This window comes from Chlorocebus sabaeus, chromosome 9, assembly GCF_047675955.1.
Source record: "Chlorocebus sabaeus isolate Y175 chromosome 9, mChlSab1.0.hap1, whole genome shotgun sequence".
In the NCBI taxonomy this organism is placed as follows: domain Eukaryota; kingdom Metazoa; phylum Chordata; class Mammalia; order Primates; family Cercopithecidae; genus Chlorocebus; species Chlorocebus sabaeus.
The window spans coordinates 106,448,058-106,470,738 of NC_132912.1; the positions used below are offsets into that span (position 1 = coordinate 106,448,058).

Here is a 22,681-nt window from a genome sequence, read left to right on the forward strand (position 1 = left end):
GGAGGCGGAGGTTGCAGTGAGCCAAGATTGCACCACTGCATTGTAGCCTGGGTGACAGAGCGTGACTCCATCTAAAAATTTTTTTTAAAAAGAAAGAGCTAAGTCTCTTTCCTGAGGAGAGTGTGTGCAGGGAGGAGGGGTCTCCTGGGCTCCTGTCCGCAGCTCAGCGTTCACTCTCAGAAGGAAGGTTCGCTCTCAGAAGGGTTAGCCTGGCACACTGACCTGGAGAGGGTAAGTGGACCCCAGGCAGAGGTAGGGACAGCACGGACAGGCTGCCTCAACACACTCTCACCAGCTGGCTGCGCAGAAAGGTCCCAAGAGCACTTGACAAAGAGCCCTCCACTCCTCATCAGCAATCGTGGGAGACATGGAGACGGAAGCAACACCCAAGGACACAAGATGGGCAATGGTCCCAGCTTTTAAAGAAGGAGGCAGTGAATTCCAGAGTAGAGAAGGGCAGCGTCATTGCTGGTCATGGTTAAGTAAAACATGGACTCCCTGAGGAATGCTGGGAGAGCCTGGGAAGGGGCTCTGCACACTCGCCCAGGCAGTGTCGGACAGAGGGGTGCACCAGGAAGAAAGGGGGCCTGGCAGTGAGTGAGCTACTGGACCGGTGGGCCCGGGATGTGTCACAGCTGAGACCTCCAGGCCCTTGTGTCTCTCATGATCCCCCAGGGCCCTGGGGGTTACAGGGCGGCCCTGACAGATCCACAGCTCGAGGGCCGGCACAGTCCAACAGGGCGGAGTGGCTCCAATGGGAACCTGTCCTGTTGGATGTTTTAATCAACCCAGGATGAGGACAGAGACACAGTACTGGCAGCACGATCTCATTTAGCAAAAGCTGTGCCAGGATTAGGAGCCAAAAAAGAGGTCTGAACAGATGGTAATGACAGCTCAAATCTGACAAGATGCAAAGTCTTAAATGGAGAGACAAAAGGACATGGCTTAGTACGAGGATCTTAAAATTTACTGTTCAAACTTTTTGGAGCAAATGGAAGGGCAGTATCAATATTAACAGCCATGACGCCAAAATCTTAGGTGCAAGCCAGGAGGGTCCAGGCAGCCTGAGTTGTACAGGTTCCCCTCCTGGCAGTGAGGATGAGAAAGGAGTTCTGAGGACTGTGTGTTCAGTATGTCTTGGGGCAGAAGTCTGTCCCCAGATCTGTGAAATCTTAGGCTGCCTTAGGAAATTCAGAATAGGGGACTTACCCAGGGAGTGTGGCTAAGAAGGGGAAGTGCCAGGATTGGCACTCAGGTCTGATATGCAGTACAGCATTCATTCGGCGACCCTGAAACCACTCCAGCTCAGCTGTTCATTGCCTTCCAGAAGGAAACCAGCAATGCCTGCTCTATTATGCCCCAAATTCCCATCTGACAGATGAGCCAAGAAACCCAGTACCTCATCTGCTTCTCCTCCACTCCACTGGTGTCTACCGAGCCCTGAGTCTTGGAAGAGTCGAGGATGTGGCTTTTCCCACTCCTCGTGGAGAGGTGGTTTGCAGGCTTGCCTCCAAGTTGCCTCTCCTCTAAGCCCACATGGTAGGGCAAGGCAGGGTCACCCAGGTTGAAAGAGCGTTCTGGCACGAGATCTCACCCAAGGGCTTTGCCAAGCAAGAGTGACTTTGAATCAGCTTTCCTCAAACCTCAGGTATTTCTACACCACACACAACCTTTGCTATATCCTTGAATTACATATACTGTGGTTCATATAACATACACAGATGTGCCTTGACTTACAATGGGGTTACGTTCTGATAAAGCCATCGTTAAGTTGAAAATATCCTAAGTTCAAAATGTACTAATACCCCCACTGACCTATCATAAAGCTGAAAAATTGTAAGTCACACCATCATAAGTCTGGAAACGGACTGTATTTTTAAAGCAATTTGCCTTTTTTTTTTTTTTTTAAACTTTAAGAAAAAAATTTGCTAAGGAAACTTCGGATTGCCACCATGAATAAACAACGAGGACCACTGGCTCCAACAGAAAAGCACATACGATGAAAACAAAGCTATGTAGTACATTTGAACTGTGCCACAAATGAAGAGGCTGAGTCTGTGGCCCGCTCCCTCTTTGCTACAAAGATTTACTAGACAGGGGTTAAAGATCATCGAACATCAAACTGCAACAAGTCAGAAGGCTTGGAAGAGAACTGCAGGGAGACAAACTTTTCCCACTGTGTGACGCCGAAGGATTGATACTGCCTCTCTGCCACCTAAGATCCTCCCATGTATCATGGTGTTGGGTGGACTACAGCTTTAGGAAGCCAACATCAGACTAGTATGGTGCCTGGTCCTTCACAGTGGCTGAAGGAAGAGGCTGAAGAATGAGGCTTAAGTTCCCATTGGTGAGATGGGAATATGAAATAGCATGTATATACTACCAGTGTCGTGGTGAGAAAAAGAAAAGAAAAGAATGGAAAGTACCCAGCAATGTGCCTGGTGCTTAATATATCAATTTGCAGCCTGGAGAAGAGAGCTGTGGTCACTTGAAATATAAAGGTTATCCTTATCCATTTAACTAGCTTACTCCAGTGCCTAAGATGCGTACATGTATGAGTTTGTATATTTTTTCCCTTTCTCTATTTGCTAAAAATGGAAGCTTCTTGGCCCCAGAATGGAGTTGGTTTCAACTAAAAGCTGTAGGCTGACAACCATCCCCTTCCTCCCAGCTGAGTTCAGCCCCTCTTCAATTGGGCAAAAATAAAACGGGGACAATTTAGACTTTAAAGACCATCTCCATAAACAAAACAAACCCACTCCACAATTTGTCTAGGGCATTCCTCCCTCCAAAGCCTCCTTATTTAATTTCTGGGGAATTTTAAATAGAGGGCTTGCAAAAATCCAGTACCGCCTGACGTCAGCAGCTCTCTGACAACGTGGATTCTTCTGCTTGGTGTGGGGAGTAGCCACCACGAATGCCGATGCTTTTCCAGGCTCCTTTCCCAGTTGGAATTTGGGAGCCACTGGTGTCACCCTAGGAGACAAGAGACAGAGGGCACCCTAGGTGCCCAAGAGACAGAGTCCCACTTGGGGTCATTTAACTCTGCATTCCCCAAGCCCTCTGGCCAGGTGAACCAATGAACCTGAGTAATGCCTACACTAGTGTCATCTTAGTGTGTTTATTTAAATTGCCTTAATTTTTAAAAACTTAAACATGTATTTAAAAAAGACATTTTCCTATGCTACAATGGATGGAAAACCAGCATTCCTAGGTATAGATGGGAGATTCTGGAAAAACACATACAATGAAACAATGCCATGAAGTTCAACAAGAGATCAAGGCAAGTTCTAGCAACACTCTAAGCCTGGGTCAGCTTTACTCTTGGTCAAACAAACAAATGACATCAGCCAGCGTTTGACAGATGTTAACAGCACAGGAGCCCCAGATGGAGATTTTCCCTTTGACCCAATGTGTAGTGAAAGAGAACTGAAAGGAAAGAACCTTCTCGTGACGGGATGCAATGCCACTCAATTGTGTCCGCCCAGCACGTGTTTACACGACCTGCTCTCTAGGAACCACCGATCTTCTTCAGGTGAAGCTTTGGATAAAGAATCCACAGACCAGGCCGGGCACGGTGGCTCACGCCTGCAATCCTAGCACTTTGGGAGGCCCAGGTGGGTGGATCACAAGGTCAGGAGATCGAGACCATCCTGGCTAACACGGAGAAACCCCGTCTCTACTAAAAAATACAAAAAAAATTAGCTAGGCATGGTGGCGGGCACCTGTAGTCCCAGCTACCTGGGAGGCTGAGGTAGGAGAATGGCGTGAACCTGGGATGCAGAGCTTGCAGTGGGCTGAGATCGTGCCACTGCACTCCAGCCTGGGCGACACAGTGAGGCTCCATCTCAAAAAAAAAAAAAAAGAATCTGCAGACCCTTGGTTCAAATCCAAGCCTGGCCACAAGCAAGCTCTGAGGTCTCAACTGTTTCCTCTGAAAAATGGAAACAAAGCCACCTGCCCTGCTTACCCCTAGAGTTACTCTGAGATAACAGACAAGAAAAATGCTTTGAAAAGGATAGGCCAGGTGTGGTGGCTCACGCCTGTAATCCCGGCACTTTGGGAGGCCGAGGCGGGCGAATCGTTTGAGTCCAGGTGTTCAAGACCAGCCTGGAAAACATGGTGAAACCTTGTCTCTACTAAAAATGTATTTTAAAAAATTTAGCTGAGCATAGTGGTGCACACCTGTAGTCCCAGCTGCTAGGGGGCTGAGGTGGGAGGATCACTTGAGCCCAGGAAGTCATAGCTGCAGTGAGCCGTGATTGTGCCACTGCACTCTATCCTGGGCGACAGAACGAGACTAAGTCTCAAAAAAAAAAAAAAAAGAAAAAGAAAAGAAAAAAGTCTCCAGGCTATAGGCTGGTGTGGGCAGAGGGGTTACTATTCCAAGCAATGTCAGAAACCAGATGGACTCCTAACCATCCCCTAATAGAACTTACTGCCTAAACTGGATGGTAGCCCATCTCTGTCCATCAGAGAAAAGGAAAGGAAGGTGAATATGCCACTTGACAATTTTCTTTCACAGTTGGCTTTTCCCAATAGCCACATGGGTTTCAAATATTATGCTCATGTTACCGATATGGAAACTGAGGAGCAGAATGGCCACATGCTGCCCACAGAGTGGCTATTCAGTGGCAGATTTGAAGCCTTCGTTGGGGCCTGGGGCAAGTGCCCTCTATCTTGCTTTTTGACTGCACATGCAGCAGGGTTCAGAAGCTCCAAATGTGTTGATATCTTTGATTCATTGCTGTATCCAGGTCCCATCCTTCGAAGCTACCAACTTTGTGATGCTCCCCTGACTCCCCTGCCAGCCAGCGTTCTGCTCTCCTAACTCACGGCTCCTCCATCACCTTGACCTTAGGTTTGGATTGGCCAGTCCCCCAGCGAGATCAAGAGCTCTCTGAGGACATAGGCTGAGTCTTGCTCATCTTGGCATCCTGTCAAGCTCAGACTCTCTGCAGCCCAGCTCCTAGGGTCAATGCGGGACCAGCACCGGGCATCTTCCCTCCAGCTGTCTTCCTGCCGGCCCCCGCGACTTCTGCTCTGCAAGAATCCTGTGCGGTGACTCAGCCCCTGGGCAATGTTCCTTCCTCTAGTTCCCCACTTTGGGGAAATGCCTTTGACCCACAGCAAGCACCTCTAGCTTACCCAGGAGGATCTGCCTTCACGGACCCAAGGCACAGAGGTTTTTGTTGCTTGTTGCATAATTTGTCCAGGATCATCCAATGAGCTAATCCTTCCAGTCCTGAGAGCTCATGTAGTCTGCTTGGATATCTGACCTGGCCATTTCCATCTGGGCCTCTCCCTTTACAGGAATGGAAGATCAAAGCTCAGGGAGGCCCCACAGGCTAATCACCAGGAACAGGCCCACATTCCTGGAGGAATGCAGCCCACTGCAAGCTCTTCGTCCTGTGTTCACACCATTCTCCTACCTCAGCCTCCCAAGTAGCTGGGACTACTACACTAGCAGCACCTCCCAAGCCCATTCAAGGCAGCCCCCCAGGTCGTTTGCAGGCCTCTACTGGGAATCTTGGTGGCACTGCCTCTCATCCAGGGACCACAAACAAAGTCCTCCTAGGTGCAACTCGGGGCACTGGAATGGGCAGCCCCAGAGACCTGTTCTCCCCAACTCCCAGAGGACAGTGGGGAGATAGCTATACCAAAAATAGCTCCCCAACCAGGGCACAAGCCTCCAGTGGATTCACCAAGAGGCAGCAGAGCGTACAGGGGAGAACTGTGGATGACCTGAACCCTCTGGCCCTTGGCTTTCTTATCTGTAAAATAGGCATCACGATACCCATACTTTACAGGGCAGTGGTGATCATTATAAGAAAAAAGGTGTTTCGTTCCCTGCCTGACATACAGGAGGTGCTTCAATAACCTCTTTCTTGCCTTTCTCATCCGTTTCATCGGTTTCTGATATTAAGTCTCCAGAAAGCAGCAAATGGGTCTAACTTGAGCCCTAAATCCCCTTGTTCTGGGATAGCCATCCTGGGGCCTCAGCTAGGTTTGTGGTGACCTAGGATTAGGTTCTCTCACTGAGCGCCTTCCTGCCCCATTCCCTTCCTGTCTCTTTTACATCTGGGAACCATCTTGTCTTCCTGGTTCCCAAGAATTGGTCTAGTACAGATCCCACCCCAATCCAAGGAGAAAAGGCCACACTAAAACCAGATACTGCCCTAGTCCAGATACCCCCCAAGACTGGCCCAGACCAGGTTTCTCATTCTAGAGACTTGCCACAGTTACAGTGACTGGTCAGGCCGTGGTGACTGACACCCATGAGTACCAGTGAGTGATACAGCTCTTCCCACACTGACCTGTCAATCTCTGGTGCCTCCCACCCCCAGCACCCACAGGGGAAGGGCCTGCAGAGAGTCAACCACCTTGTCCCACAACCAACCAGCAACCACAGTCCCCTCAGCTGGGTCAGAGTGGGCAATTATCTGCATCCCCTGTAGACTGTGCTCCATAGAGATGGGGATCACGTCTTTCCTGTTCACCTCTGTGCATCAGTACCTGGCACACAGCAGGAGATAAAGGCTGGGGAATGAGTGAATTGCATGAACAAATGTCTGATCTCTAGCTCCTGACTATACACTTGCTTGGTTGCTGGGTTCTGGTTTTCTCCACTCTGAATAAGGCCCAGCCTTTGATCAATATCCTACCATCGTTTAACAGGAAGATCCCACTACCTGAGTGCAGAGAGATGGGTAGAAAGCTGGAGGAAGTCACTGACCTGGCCTGCCTGCCACACCCCCATCTCCCAGCCTCCATGGGGTCCTCCAACCACCTCTGGGGGGGCCCTTGCAGGGAGGCCTCTATGGGGAGGTCTAGACGGAGTCAGATAATATAGGAGTCAGTGGGGCATGGAGGTAGGGGATGGCTTTGAGTATTCTGCCCCTTTAAATATACCCTGGCTGTGGCAGGCCAGGATACCCCCGCTGAGTCCCAGCTGTCAGCCATGAGGAGCCACAGCTTCGCTCCCCAGGAAGTGGGCAATATTGCAATATCATGGCATCAGCCGCAGCTCCCCAGCTCTGGCATGGCCCTTAGATTGGATGTGGATGTCTCCATCTCTCAAATCTCACTGTCCTGTCTCTGGGTCAGGGTTCCTGCCTAACCTGGCTATGATTCCACCAGCCCCTTACCTTGGAACCACTTCTAGAATGGATTTTCTCCTTCAAGGGCCTTGAGGTGGTAGGATGATCTCTTGGGGGTAGAGAGACCAGGGTGTGGAGGGCAGGTCAGGCCCCTGAGGTCCAAATCCTCCTCTCACCTGGCACATGAGCACCAACAAGATGCTCTAGCTCCACTGAATGCACAGGCCTTTTAAATCCAAGGAGGCAAGTTTGTGTCTGGTTGTGCAGTGAGGCCTGGGACATGGAGCCTCACTTGGTGCTTGCACTTGGTGCTTAGAAACAGAAGAATAGGGTTAAATACTCCCAAGGGAGCCAGCAAGACAGGAACCCTGGATGCTCATTCTCCCCATGCAAAGCCCAGATGCTGAGGTAACTGTCCTTTCTCTCCTACAACGAGCAGCCAGTTAAAATCCCACCCTGTGGGCAGTAAGGCTCAGGCCACCCCTGGTTCTGCTCCAGTTATCAGCGCCGGGGAAAGCACGCCCCGCATAATGCCAGTGCTCCGGAGCAGCGTTGTTCATGCCCAAGCAGGAAAGAGTCAGTCAGATGCTTGCCCAGGAGGCGCTGGTTAAGGCAGGGGGAGGGGAGGAGAAGAGGGTGCCCCAAGGGCGGGTTGGAGCCCCGAGGGATGAGAATCTCCTGTTCTGTTATCTTCAGGAGCTGGTTAAGGTCTGCTCCAATGTGCTTAGCCATTTCTTTGCCATCCCCGCCCGACTTCCTTCCCACCCACATATCCACACAGGAAAGATGTATGGCAAGCACTCAGAGAATGCCAGGCCATGGGCTGGTGGGCACGACACAGGTGAGGCAGTGAGAAGGTCCCAGGTAGACAAGAAAGAGTCTGGGAAAACAGGATTCCCCAGTGCACACAAGGAGAAATGGGGCAGTAAAAGGGTCAGGCAAATCCCTACCCCGATACCAGTGGGCGTCAGGGGAGCCCTCCAATGTTTGACTTTTGAGACCCCTGCAGCAAGCCTCTCTTTAAGCGCCACAGCTATTGCTTTCATGGATCTTGTTTAACTTGAGAAGGACGGGGGAGGGGGCCAAAGAAAACTGCATTCTTCCCCATCAAAGCCAAGAGTCTAAAGTAATACTTCTGGTTGTAACTGATCCTGGCCTGTTTGTGATTACGGGCCCTTTGCTTGCTTTCTGGCAGGGCGGCCCTGGAACCCCGCAGCCCAGCCGACAGGGAGAGACACCCTCGCTCACTTGGATAATCTTGTCCTCATCTGACATAACCAAAAACGTCCATCAGCCTCTCTGCTTTCAGCAGTTCTCCAGGGCAACTCTTCAAAACATTACTTTATTTTAAAAAGGAGGGGAAGCCACCCCAAACTCCTATCATGAAATTCCATGACATTCATCATATTCTTTCTGTTCCCGGCACTGTCCTAAAAACCACGAAAAGCACCAGCTGGCCCACTGGCTATTGCACATTACAAGATCAGATCGTCTTTTGCTTCTGCCCTACCTCCTACCCTTTTGTTAGGGGAGAAAACACAGATCCCCCTCGCACGCACATGCACACCCTTTCGCTGCCATAGTACAGAAGTGGCTCAGGGAAGCTCGAGACTATTTCTCAGCTGTTCCTTCTCCAGAAATTTAATCTGTGATGTATTTGGCTTCACAAAGCCCATACCAAAGGTGTTCAGGAGTCCACGATCCCTGTGATCATCATTGCGAACCCAAGGACGTTTGTAGCCAGTGACCCATTTGGCTGCGGGGGAGAGCTGGCTGAAGGCTTGCCAACATGGTTAAATTCCCCTTGCCTGCTCCCTCTGAGCTGAAACTGGCTTGTTTTCAGGTCCCTAGGGGTAAGAGGGAATCTTAGGAGCTCCAGAATGACAGAGATAAAGTTGGCTTCTTGCCCAGCTTGGTAACAGCACAATGGTCAGGGGAATGGGGTGGCTTGGTGTCTGGAAAGCAACCATGGCTGCTGTCTCCACTCCTAATCACCCTTCCATGCTGTGGATGAGCAAAGCTGTGCTCAGAGAGGTGGAGTGGCTTGCCTGAGGTCACTTGGTTGTTTGGTAGCTGAGCTTAGAGTTTGGGTTGACCAAGCTCCTCTTACACAAAGCCTGGCCTTCCTCCCACGATGGCACGCCACTGCTCTGCCCATTAACATGACACTCTGAGCACCATGCCAAGCGGCTATTCCTTGACCCAATGCCTCGAGCAAGAAGTGAGTGTCTAGAACTGGCAGAAAACCCCACCAGCGCACAGAAAGGTCATTTGGCCAAACCAAGCGTGGGAGACTCAAGTAGCCAATGCTTCAGGTGCTGGCTTGCGGTCTCAAGTGCAAGACCCCAAGCCCTGTATCCTCGCCACACCTGCACACTACCCCTGATCACAGCAGCTCAAGATCCTGCTATAATCAAAAGATGGTGAGCACGCTGAGCAGAGGGAAGGCTGGGGCCTGTGAGAATGCCACTTAAAAGTACAGAAAACAAAAGAGAAAGACATCATGTCCAGAAACACCAGAGTTGGATGCCTGGCCAACCTCAACAGCGACCTCACCCCCTTCCTGGGGGAAGGGAGGAACACAAGGGGCTGAGGAGGCAGAGCCTCTGGACCTGACAGGGGACTCACAGCCAGCTGTAGGGCAGCCCCACCTTCCCTGGAGCACACCATGCCTCCTTCCCAGCCTGACGCCAGCCCCCAGAAACTTTGCTAGATGGGGAAATCTGCATTCTCCAGTTGGGGCATGTGAAGCTGATCTTGCGGGTAGAGGAGAGGGGAGTTAGAAAAACAAGGCTCTTTAAATGCACAGGGGTGGTGCCTTTGCCTGGCTCCAGGCTCTAGCCCTAGTAACAGGCTGAAGGCCCCAGGCCAGGTGAGCAGCAGCTCAGCAGTGGCAGCAGCTGGAGAGCCCTGCTTCCCCTCCTCCCCTCAACCTGGCACCAGCCACATCACTCCAGGCCTCCTGGGACCTCAGAGACAGCCACCACTGCACCAGCAGCCCACAGATGTGCCACAGCCCTGCCTCAAACTCACTACGATGCTAGGCACGTGGCTTCACTTTTCCAGGCCTCCACTCTCCCTCAGCCCCTCAGCACAGTGGGGAAGAACAGAGGAAAAGCTTTCTTTGTCTATATTTAAGGCCCTTCAAAGCCCTTGACCAGCTCCTCCAGCTTCTCTCAGGCAGCCCCCAGGCACTGTGGCTGGATCACACCTGTCCACTTCACCCTCCACACTTCTGCATGCATCATTCAGGTTTACTCTGCTTGGAGCACCTTCCTCCTTCAGCTTTGCTGTCCACCTGGGGCCTGCCCCTTGTTCAAGGCCTACCTTCTCCAGAAGTCTTCCCCCACCCACCCAATCTAGGCCCTGTCCCTGTCTCTGAGCAAGCTTGACAATATTCATGAAAGCTCACAGTACCCAGAGCAGACTATGCCATTCTTCTGAGTCCTGTCTCCAGTCTTCAGCCACACCTTGCTTTCTGCCTTGCACACTGTAGGTGCAGAGTGAAAATGGCTGACTCACTACATCTGGGTTTTTTACCTTGCAGGTAAAGAGACAGCCCTAGGATGCTGTTACCTTCAGCAATGGGAAGACAGGGACAGCTGCCTCTTGTCCACGTGCATCCTAGTGCTGGGCATGCCACAGGGCACACAGTAGGTGCTCATGTTTGTTGACTGAATGAGCAAACCACATCCTGTGGAAGTAGCCCCTGCATGTAGGATTTCACTGAGGGCTGAGATGTGATGAATGCTGGGGTAGGGTGCAGCATTCATCACATGCAGAAAAGAGAGAGGGTGGCAGGTGCAGAAAGAGAGAAGGTAGCAGGTGACAGGTCTTCCTTAGGGGGCGTGTGTTTGGAGGAGTGGCCAGGATGGGTCTGCATAGTGAAAAGAAGGCAATGTAGGCTGCAGCGCTGAGCAGCACCACCCTCACACCCTTGGTGCTGCCCACCAGGTAAGCAGACTGACCCACCCACGCAGACCAGCCCCTCCCCAGGGACCTGGTGAGCCAAAGGTGGGAACGCTCATGCAACTCTCTTGCGGGAAAATGAGTCAACATGCTTCTCTTTCCTTTCAGATTCCCTCTGACCTGCTGCCCCTGGCCTTTCTCCTGCCCCAGTGGGGCTTTAGCACAACTGACCGCTGCTTTCCTCCTCTCTGTGGCTGGGGAACTCATGTGGTGAAGCAGTCTGCAGTTTGGCTTTGCAAAGAAGTGAAATCTACAATGCAAGCATCCAGATCTCCAAACCCCGGTCAGATGGCAATGACTGAAGCCCATGCCCCACCTCCCAGCTGTGCAACCTTGGGGCAAGTCACTTCACCCCTCTGGGCTTCAACTTCCTCCTTGGAAAGACAGAATGCCAACATCCATCCTGCCTCTTGCCAAGATGCTTTATAGACTGCATGGTTTTATATCTTGTAAAACATAAAAATACTGTGATTCAGAAAGAGATCACCTTTTAAAAAGTCCAAAATTCCCCCCTCTTAGCTAACACAAGCAGGCATCTCTCCAGGTGGCCGTGACCTCCTCAGTAACCCTCTTGGCAGGAGTGTGGGAGAACAGAACATGCAGGCTTCTGGCCACTGTCCTTAGAGCTTTCCAGGACATGGGGATCCCAGGGCAGCCTGTGGCACTGCCAACGGGCCCTGTCACGAGAGGAGAGAGGGATCTGCTATCGCACACCAGTCTCAAAACCCACCCACAGTTTACTCGCTTTACGGACAGTCCTTGGCAGACTTACTCTGAGTTTGGCCTTTGCTCATTTCCCATGGTGCTCCTGGGCCACTTCCCCACAATCTGATCCAATAAAAACTCAGGGGAGGCAAATGAACTTTAGCCTGAGCCTGAGAGATGCCCAGCTAAAAAGGGGAGTGTGGAGCTGGGGCTGAGACAGTTGGATGAAACAAAACCAATGATAATCATACACAGCATATTTCAGAGGGAAATGAACTCAGGGGTTCTATGAGCCAGAAGTTTCCCTCGGTTTCCTGGGATTCCACAGCTCAGCTCCCAGGATGGGGAGCCCTGCTGAGCCCTGGCTCCCCCAGACTTTGCAGGCCATCTGGGTAAACTGGGTCACCCCAGCTACGCCCCCAGAGTGAGGCCAGGATTCCAGGTCAGCACTGGAAACCCAGAGGATGAGGTTATGGAATCTGAAAAGATGCTGAGAGGGACGAGGGCAGCCGTCCCCCACTCCCACCAGAACAATTACAGAAAACCCAGCTGCTGAAGGGTGTAATATCACACGGCCACAGGATAAGCTGGGGAGAGAATGAGGAAGGGGCATTTTCCCAACCCAAATTCCCCAAGGTCTTGAAAAATTATACTCCCCAGAAAGTGTTTGCTTTACACTTTGCCGAAATCTGTTATGTAACAGTGGAGAAAATATGTGGGGTGATCTTTTTCCCTGCACTTCAGCCGGGGAGGAGGGTGAGAGACCTGTCATTTCTACTGGGGACAAAGGCAGTGTCTGTGTGTTGGGGACAGGCAGAGGGTCTCCAGGGCTGCCCACTCACAGGGTACCTGTGCAAAGGTACACCTGAGTCAGAGGAGGCAAGCTCCGCTGCAGGGCTCCAAGTAGGCATGCAGTGACAGCTATACCTAGAATAACACTCCTTGGCCTGGCACCCGTCTCTGCCCTTGCTCACTCCTGCCCTCCCAGAACCAGTGAGCCTTCTGCTGTTTCCTGCATTCACCAAGGCCCACCTGTCCCCAGCTTTAACAACACCTCAATGGCGTCTTTCCTGACCGCACCCCACCGCCTCCCTGCTGCTGACCTCTCCACAGCGCCTGCTTGTTTCCTTACTTGTGCTTGTCAACACCTACAATTACTTCCTTGGTTTACCTGTTACATGTCTCTTCGCAATATTTGAGCCCCATGAGGGCTTTGCTGGCCTCTGTCACTTCTGGATCCCAGCCTAACACTTAGTCCGCTCATAGAGATTTACTGATGGCCGACCAACCAGCCATTGGAAGACTGGCTTCACAGGTCCCTCGGTGTTTAAATTTGGAAAAACAACATTTTGGAGATGCTCACGGGCTCAGTCAGTAGAAACCTGTTTGTCTCCCAAAGGGAAGGCGGCCACGTGTTGCCCTGAGGCTACAACTGGGGTGAGCAGTGGTTGTCACTCTGGCACTTCTGTGGGACTTCCAGGGCTGCATGCCACACCGAGGCCACCAATGACCCATATATATTGCTGAGAAATAACTATTCAAGGAAAATGGCCTTGGAGGAGTTTGGGACACGAGAGGTCCACAGAGCCAACAGGTCCACAGAGTCAGGCCACAGCAACTGGACACTAGGCCTGTCCAACCTGGGCAGGGTGACAGTGTGGTGGAGGGAGCACCCCCATGCTCACTGCCCCACCTGCCTGCCTGGCAGCTGGCTCCACGCAGGTGGCTGGCAGCACTCGGCGTTGACAAGCCCTTGGATGCCTCCCTGACAACAGGCCCTGCGGATCCAGCTGGAGGAAAGCACTATTTGCAGAGCCGCCCAGCCCCTGCCACACCTGTGCCTGCCACCCTCCTCCCCACACAGCCCGGAGGGCTTGCCTCAAGGCTCACTCTTCTCAAGGAGCTCTCCTGCTCACCAGCTTCCCGAGGCCCTATCCTCCCACCTCCTGCTGCCCAGCTCCCACTTTTCTTCTGCTTGGGGCACCTAGATGCCTGCTGTGCAGTCGCAGTCCCACCACGTCCCATACTCTTCACTCTGCCTGTCTAATCCCTTCATTCTCCCAGCCCTGCTCAATGCCTCAGACTCCTCCAGGAAGCCTTCTCGACTATGCTTGGCTTCACCCCCCACACTTCAGCTCTGCACCATGCAACAGGGCTACTGAGGGACCATCAGTGTGGGGTTGTCAGGAAAGCCCCTGATCCCATGAGGCCACCAATGGGACCCTGACTTCTGTCGCCAACTCTTCCTCCTGCTGGACTCTGTTGATTAGGCTGGGGCAAGGATAGCTGCCCAAGCAAGAACTCCAGGGGAGTGAGTCTGGCCCCCCCACAGAACGAGTTGTCCTGGCCTCACTATCTGACATTAAACCCTCTGCCACTATAGCCACCTCACAGACCCTCAGGACTGACAGTCCTCAGATACCAGCAAGTCAGTTCTATGAACAGATGGGGAAATCGAGGCCACAAGAGAGAAACTGGCCCCCTGCAGGCCCCAGGGTTGATCTGTGGCAGAGCGGCCCCAATCAGTGGTCTTACTAGTGGCTGTCACTTATTGAGCACCCACTGTGTGCCAGGCCCTGCATGAAGCACTAAATTCTTTTTGTGTTTATTATTATTATTTTTAATTTTTTTGTAGAGACAGGGCCTTGCTATGTTGCCTGGGCTGGCCTTGAACTCCTGGCCTCAAGTTACTCTCCCACCTCAACATCCCAAAGTTTTGGGATTACAGGCATGAGCCACCATTCCTGGCCCTGAATTCCTTTTGAATTAGCATATACCAACCCCATAGCTGTGGGTACAATTATCCCCATTTTACAGGTAAGGAAACTGATGCTGAGAGGACCCGAGAAACTTTCCCAGGATCACCACAGGAAGTAACCAACTCAAGATGAAAAGCAGCCTTCTCTAACACGAAGTCCATGTTCCTAACTGCTAGGCTATCCTGCAATCTCATTTGCAACATAATCTTGATCCTGGAGTGAATAAAGCTGAGCAGAAGGGCCCGAGGCTGGGCTAGCATGCCTGCCTCTGCTCCTGGCTTTATCCTCCCCGGCCCTTTCCCCTCCAGCCAGCTCTGTGAAGTGGGTAACAGCTGTACACTAGAGATCATCTTGGGCCAAAAGGGACTCTGCTGATGAGACTGATATAGCAAGAACACACACACAGGCTGCACTCCAACAGAAGAGCTGTCGGTGCACAAGGCTTTCTGATGGCTAGGACAGGACCTTCTGGGCCAGGCACCACCTCTGTGGCACCACATCTAAATGGAGACTGGTTCATTGGAGCCAGTATTCTACTGTTGTAGAAATAAGCATGTTAGTTCAGTTATCCGCAATGCAGACTACAATAAACCTGCCCTTCTAGAAACAGCCTAGCCTGTCTTTGTTGGGACACTTCTTTTCCAGGAGCAGGTGAATGTGGAAGTCTGAATTATAATAGTAATCAGGTGTTTACACGGTAAGTACAGAATCTAAGCAAGATGTAGAAGATACACATAAAATCCATTTAAGACAATGCAGGCTGGGCGCGGTGGCTCACACCTGTAATCCCAGCACTTTGGGAGGCTGAGGCAGGTGGATCATTTGAGGCCAGGAGTTCAAGACCAGCTTGACCAACATGAAGAAACCCATCTCTACTGAAAACACAAAAATCAGGCAGGCATGGTGGTGCATGCCTGTAATCCCATTTACACGGGAGGCTGAGGAAGGAGAATCACTTGAACCTGCGAGGCAGAGGTTGCAGTGAGCTGAGATTTGCACCACTGCACTCCGGCCTGGGTGACAGAGCAAGATCCTATCTCAAAAAAAAAAAAAAAAAAAAAAAAGCAAAGTCTGTAAGGCTATCCCAGGCTCACAATACAGTATACCAGAATAAGCACATCAATTAGACTCTAAGCTCCATAAAGGCAGGAACCTCATGGGTGTATACACAATTAGCACAAAGTATTCATATTCAAGAACTGTGAAATAAATGCATGAATAAATGAACCACTCCTACATAGAGTGTATTTCATCCTTACAGAAAGCCCATGTGGTATGTATCACTACCCACTCTTAACCATCAGAAAACGAACCGATTTCTACTTATATCACACAGTATAGACTTAGATCTTAAACCCGGTATTGGAATTCTGGATTCTTCACCCTCCCCACCACATGCACAGGTACTGAACAAGTAAAATGGCTGCAACCACCATGTTTTTGGGTAACTTTTCTTTAAAATGTGCCCACCAACAGCCTCTGCTGAAGAGGTTGGTTAGGTAACCATGTTTATACTCTGTGATGCATCTCTGGGACCCAGCCTATTGGACCAGGGCTGGACACCTGATCTAACATTTGCCAATCCATTGCTGGTGAGGAAACAATCAGATTCAAACTTTGAATTCTGAACTCAGAGAACCAGAGGTCAAACTCAGTTGTTGGGAGAGATCTCAACTGAAAAGTCATGCAAGTCTGGTCCTGAGAAACCAGTGCCACTCAAACAAGCTGCTGTCATGGTCGGGCGAGAGGAGAAGGCAGGCTGATCTGCAGTTGGAAGAGCACAGCTGTGCTTTAAATCTGCATGGTAGCTGGGTGCGGTGGCTCACGCCTGTGATCCCAGCACTTTGGGAGGCCAAGGTGGGTGGATCACCTGAGGTCAGGAGTTTGAGACCAGCCTGGCCAACATAGTAAAACCCTGTCTCTACTAAAAATACAAAAATAGCCACCCTTGGTAGCAGGTGCCTGTAATCCCAACTCCTTGGGAGGCTAAGGCAGGAGAATCGCTTGACCCAGGAGGTGGAGGTTGCAGTGAGCTGAGATCATGCCACTGCACTCCAGCCTGGGCAACAAGAGTGAAACTCCATCTAAAAAAAAAAAAAATCCACATGGTAAGTAAGAGAGACAGAGAAGCTGCTTTGGCTTGTGCTGACTTTTGGTTCCCAGTCCCAACCCCCTAAGGCTGATTTACTTCTCACCTCTGGGTTTGGTGAGATTTTCCTTTATTGCTTCAATAATCTCTTGAGAAAGTCTGAGTGAATTTCTGTCCTCCACTCACAACTCAACTGGGACTAAAGCATTGACCCTAGAGGGGAGTAAAAATTCTCAAATTCTTCCCAAGGTTTGGTTTTCTCCCTTGTAAAAACAAATTATGGACCAGGAGCTCAAAATTTTTTGCTTCCATGGAAGTATAAGAACTCCCAATGTATTATGCTGGTGCAGGAAGTAAGCAAAGACTCAGAGAAGAAAGGTGAGGCAGGAAAAATTTTGTTGACTCATCTGCCCACTTCTTCCCCTCGCCTGCAGTCCTGAGAAGAAGGAAACAATCCTAGGAAGTTAGATGCAGCTTTGCTCAATGCAGAAATCAGAGTGACCAGGACCCTGATGTCATCGCACTGCCAGAAATTATGCCTGCTGGAGAGGGAAGCCAATGCAGTATTTGAGGCAAATGAATGTCCTCAAGAGGACATTCTTTAAAACCTGCCCACCAACTTACGCACTGCTGCTTATGTCAAGGGTAGAGGGGTTTCCAAAGACAAAGTAACAATGGCGGCTGCATGCCCTGGTATGGCTTGCTTGGTGGCAAAGCTACCAAAACTGTGAATCTTTCTGCTGTATGTATTCCTGTTGATCAATGGAGAAAAAGAGTCCTTTTCTGATCTGGCCCTAGGCCCACTGGTTGATCACAAATGCTTTCCTTAAAGCTACTTAAGTCCCACTTTGGGTTTCTTTGACTCCTGTTCTCTGGAATAGGTTTGTTCTCAGTCCTAAGTACACATCACCTTCCTCAGATCCTCTCAGCTGTTTCCTGTCCCCAAGTTCAATGGATCAATGAACAACATGAATTCCCACTAGCTGGAAGGATGGATGCAGAGACAACCTTCCCCACAGATGTTCCAGGGAGCTCTGCAGCTATCTCACCCAGCCTGCGTCTCTCCTCAACCTACAGCATCGCCAACCTGGGCTTCCACCCTTCCCACCCAGGATGGGTCCATTCTCAGCCTCCCTGCATGGCCTCTGTTGAAGGAAGAGATCTTACTCTTGGACTCTAAGGCAATTACTCAGCCTCTTAGCCTATTACTTCAGCCAAAAATTGGTGAAACTGCCTTCTACTGCATGGTGTTGTTTCATGATATCCCAATAGAATGATGTATGTGAAGCATGTGGCCTGCCACTTGGTATTTACTGACTCAGAATCACCTTCCATGCACATCTCTCTTTAGACCAGTGAGAGCACAGAGGGGCTCTGATGAGCAGGCAGAGTCAGAGGTGGCTGGGTCCCCCTGTGGACACTCTACTTGAGGCACTCCCAGCCAAGTGAGAGGGGACACCGGCAGAGTCCTGGCACCCTGTGGGCAAGGCAAGGCCCAGGGAGGTGGGGATGGTGCTGGCTGGGGGCCACTGCCCAACAATGCAAATGGAAATGCCTCAACACACCCACCGTGTCCAAGGTCAAAGGCTTCACAATTGGGTCTTTGTTCCTGAGTTCAAAAGCCTCACTCACCACTCCTTCCAAAGCCAGCTTGCAGGACGCACAAGACGCCTCCTCTCCCCCACCATCAGGCCTCCAGCTTCCCTGAACGGGGAAACCACCCTCCCAGAGATCTGCAGCTTGGCTCTCTTCCTTTCTCCCCTCCACCCACTTCATTTCTCTGGTTAGGCTGGTTGTATACTCCAGGCCTCCTGGTAGATAGCAACAGATGGGTTTGAAGAGGCAGGCACAGCAGTCCAGGTCCTGTGCAAACATCTGCAGCTGAGCAGCTGTCTCCACCAAGGGTAAAGATACCAAACTCCCAGAAGTAGAAAAGCCACATTCAGGGAAGCTCTTTCTATCCGACACCTAGGGTCCCACCACGTTTCCCAGCCACGGAGTTCAGACCCGAGAGAGACCTCAGGGAGGTCATTTGCTCCAGCGCCTGCTTCCAATCAGTCACAAGCTCACCTCCATTTTATGGAAGGAATAACTGAGGCCCAGAGAAGTTAAGGGATGTGAAGACCCCAAGCAGGTAGTGGCAGGTAGAATGTGGCTTCTAAGAACAGTAGCTCCCTCACACGGTCTGCGTGCCAGACTGGCCTGCTCTGGCCACAGGTGACCGTGGGCAGCTGGGGTGCCTGGGCCACCTCTAACAGCCATCGGCTGCTCCTCAGGAGAGCAGGCGTCTCCCCCTTTGTCAGAGTTCCTTCCCCCAATCCTAGGACTCCAGTGTCCCAGGGTCCTATAGATGGGACAGGAGGGGAGAGGGCACACACGCCCTGGGAATCCTGGAGTCTTCCAGCAGGATGATTTCCTCTTGTATGCTGTCTCATCTTCAGCCATCCTGACCAGTGGCTGGTGGCCCCCAAAGACATGTGGGCTCACTACCTCCTGCTGCTCGAGGGTTAAATAGCTATGGTGGGACAGGCAGGCATGGTGGGAGAACCGTTGGTTCCTGCAGAACTTCCCTAGCCAGAAGTTCTGAGAAGAACCAACCACCTTTCCTGATGCAAGCTCTACAACGAACATCCCCCTCACCTGAGGTCTCCCATGTCACCATTAGAGATCCATTACTTTGGGTCTTCAGGTGCTGGGGGTTTCCAGAGTCAGACCCCCATGACATTGCCAGCATGACAAAGGCTGAGGACAAAGCTGCCCAGGGAGGAGCCCAGTGTGGGCACCTGGGATGAAGGGTTGAGGCCTCACAGCAGGGACATGGCTCTGCCAGGGAGGACTGTCGCTGCTGACCACCTTGGTGATGACTCCAGGCACAAGGGCAGACCCAGCCTGACCTGAGAGGAGAGCAGGCACTTCGAAGACCTCAGAGCAGGAGGGCCACAAGTCAGGCCCTATATGCATATCACAGCCCTGCTTCCCGGAGCCACCGGTGGCAGAAGCCTGCACCCACCTCCCCCAGGAGGCCCACTGGGATTTCCTCAGCATCCCCACAGCTCCTGGCCACCTGGAGGCACAGGGTTCTGCTTCAGATCTCAGGAGACTCGCTTCCCCGCAACCTCCCTGTGTCTCGGTTTTGTCTCTACAGAGCAGGCACTGCCGTCCTAAGCATGCTTTGCCTTTCCTTTGGGGTTTAAACACTGGCAAGGCACAGAGTGGGACTAGGAGAGGAGAACAGGCTCCTGCCCTCTGGAAGTATCCACCAAACACCATTCAGAGAGGCTCTGAGCACAGGGGCCTTCCCTGCAGCAAACTGAAACTGAAACAAAACACCCCAGAAACCCATGCAAGCCCTGGGAGGCTGTGGGCTGATGGCTGTCCTGGGCTCGAGTCCCATGCCTGGCTCTCTTGGGGGCCGAACAGGCCTGGACCGACAGGCTTGGGCTCTCCTCTCTTCACCTGCCATGACTCCTGCTGCCAGGGACACCAAGGTACCTTTGCACCCTCCATGGCACCCTGAGAACCAGCTGCCCTGGGCAGCTGTCAGCACAGCCCCTGTCAGTCTGGGACCTTGCCGGGCCCCGGCTGGGCCTGGCTGCATCCCCCTCACTGCGCTTGCTTTCCAGGTCCTGGGACCTCCAGCTCGGCAGGGGGCAGTCAGCTCCCCAACCAGACCCCAGCCAACGCCCACAGGCCTGGCCCTTCCTCAGACAACACGCCAGGGACCTGGAAACCCTGGACCCCACGTTGACAGCAGGGCCTGCCTTCCCCATCAGCTGTCCTGCCCCTGCCTGGACCCTGGCTCAGAATGTGGCGTATGGAGGATGCTGTTGTTGGGCATCCCTGAGCTGAGAGCACACTGCCCCACGGTCCTCTGAGGGCACGGGGACCCCAGCAGGGCTGGCCACTTATTCCTGCGCTGTGCCTGAACGTGCATTAACACAGGCTGGTTAATTACCCCGAGCAAGGGAGACATTCTTCCACCACCAGGCAAACTGCTGGCCTGCAGCCCAAACCAACAGGGGGAAACTTCAACCGCCTCGGCCCTCTCTCTGCCAGATGGAAATAACGTATAGCTGCAGCGGTGGGGGAGGAGGGAGGAACAAAAACCAGCTTGGCCAGGGGGCCAGACCGGAACCCCAGTGGACGGCCAGCGGCCAGGGCACTCACCGCTTTCGTTCTTCTCGATGACATCCACCACCTCCCCAGCCTGGAGGCTCAGCTCCGAGTTCTCTTGCTTCTTATAGTTGGACACGACCACATACTGTTCCAGGATCATGGGCTCGGCGGTGGCGTCGGCACCTGGCGAGGGCAGAAAGCACGCGGTGAGCCAGCGGCCGGCCATGGCCCCGCGGCCGGGGCGCCCCCTGTCCATCGGCCTCCTCGGGGGTGGCTGCTCTGTCGCCAGCGCCGCTCCCAGGGGCAGCCCGCAGCCGGGGCTCGCAGCTCACAGGGCGCCAAGGACAGGCCATATAGCAAGGCCCCACACCGGCCCGCTGCACCGCGGGGTCCGGGGGACATGGGGAGCCAGGGGGCCGGGGAAGGGACGGGCAGGAGGAGGAGGAACGAGAGAGGCAGAGCGGAGGCGGAGGCGGAGGCGGAGGCCAAGGAAGCTCAGGAAGAAGCCTTGTGCTGCGATGAGTTAGTCACAGCCCGGCATGAGGGAGCCTGCGGGGACGCCTGGGGCCCACGGGGTCTCTCCAGCCTCCCTCTCGGGCCGGCAGGGGCATCGGGGAGGGAGGCGAGCCAGCGGGTGGGCGGCCCATGAGGGCTGAGGCCAGAGGCAAAGGAAAGGCAAGCAGGAGGCTCCAGCCTCTGCCCCCAACCCCTGCAAACCCGAGAGAAAAGGCAGCCCTGCTCCCTCGGGCGGGAGAGGGAGAGGAGAGAGCGGGAGAGAGCTTCTCCGCGGCCCAGGCCCAGGCGAGGAGTCAAGAGGGTTTGAGGCCGCCAATCACTGGGGTTTACTCGCAACCCTTAAATAGAAACACATGAGACCCGTCGAATGAGGAGCCGGGGGTGGAGGCAGGGGAGGGGGAGGAGGCCCAGACTGTTTACTTGAAACCCAAGAAGAAAGTCCCCGCGCCAGCGGCTGGCGAGCCCAGCCCGCCCCCCGCCAACTTTTCTTCAAGTTCGCTCCGTTCCTACCCCTCGGACTCACCCAGGCGCTGCCACCGAGCCCAGGCCGGGTGCAGTCGGACCAGGCTCAGGCCTGCCCCCAGCCCTGCTTCCAGAGAGGGCCCTCTGGCTGCAGAGACTGACTCAGTTTCTCTCTACCTTTCAGTGCCGGGACTTGTGGTCAGGCCCCTGGCAGTTTGAGGGGCTTGAGGGGTCAAAAGATGGGTGCAGCAGAGGGAGGGCAGGCGGACTCCAAGGAGCAAGCAGTTTCTCTGTTCTCAGCCACCGGACCAGCACGACATTCACTAAGCAGGCACCAGGCAGGAAGGCAGACAGGCTGGGTGCTCTCTTAGCTTCCTAGCTGTATGGCATTGGATGCTGCTTAAACCTCTGCACTTCAACTCTTCCCATCACCATTATTAGGGTGGGTGTGGGGATAAGACACTTAAAATATGATGTGCTTTTAGCTAGGAGTGAAAAGGATCCACTAGCCAGAGATGGACTAGTCACCTCCTATAGGAAGCCTTTTCAGACCACCCCCAGCCCAAAGGGAATTCCTAGTACTTTTTTTTTTTTTTTGGATACAGGGTTTCTCTTTGTCGCGAAGGCTGGAGTACAGTGGTGCAATCATGGCTCACTGCAGCCTTGACCTCCTGGGTTCAAGCAATCCTCCCACCTCAGCCTCCCATGTAGCTGGGACCAAAGGCACACACCACCATACCCGGCTAATTTTTTTATTTTTTGTAGAGATGAGGTCTCACTTTGTTGCCCAGGCTGGTCTTGAACTCCTGGGCTCAAGTGATCCTCCTGCCTCAGCCTCTCAAAGTGCTGGGACTTTAGGCATGAGCCACTGCGACTGGCATAAACTGTATGTCTGCCAATTTCCTTGAAGGCTAGGGGGCTTCATGTCACTAGCCTGGCTATAAAAATTGCTGAGGATCTCCAAG

At 52.7% G+C, this 22,681-nt stretch overlaps 1 protein-coding gene across 3 annotated transcripts in view; it reads right to left on the bottom strand.

Moving 5' to 3' along the window:
• Positions 1-22,681, bottom strand: part of SH3PXD2A (SH3 and PX domains 2A) — a 254,234-nt gene that overhangs the window by 44,713 nt on the left and 186,840 nt on the right. For 2 of the 3 annotated variants that reach the window (XM_038009529.2, XM_038009528.2), the window contains one exon: positions 20,790-20,921. In XM_038009529.2, the coding sequence (XP_037865457.1) occupies positions 20,790-20,921 (132 nt within the window). Of the gene's footprint in view, positions 1-20,789; positions 20,922-21,455; positions 21,571-22,681 lie in introns of those variants that run through there. The other variant, XM_038009534.2, reaches the window with a different exon arrangement.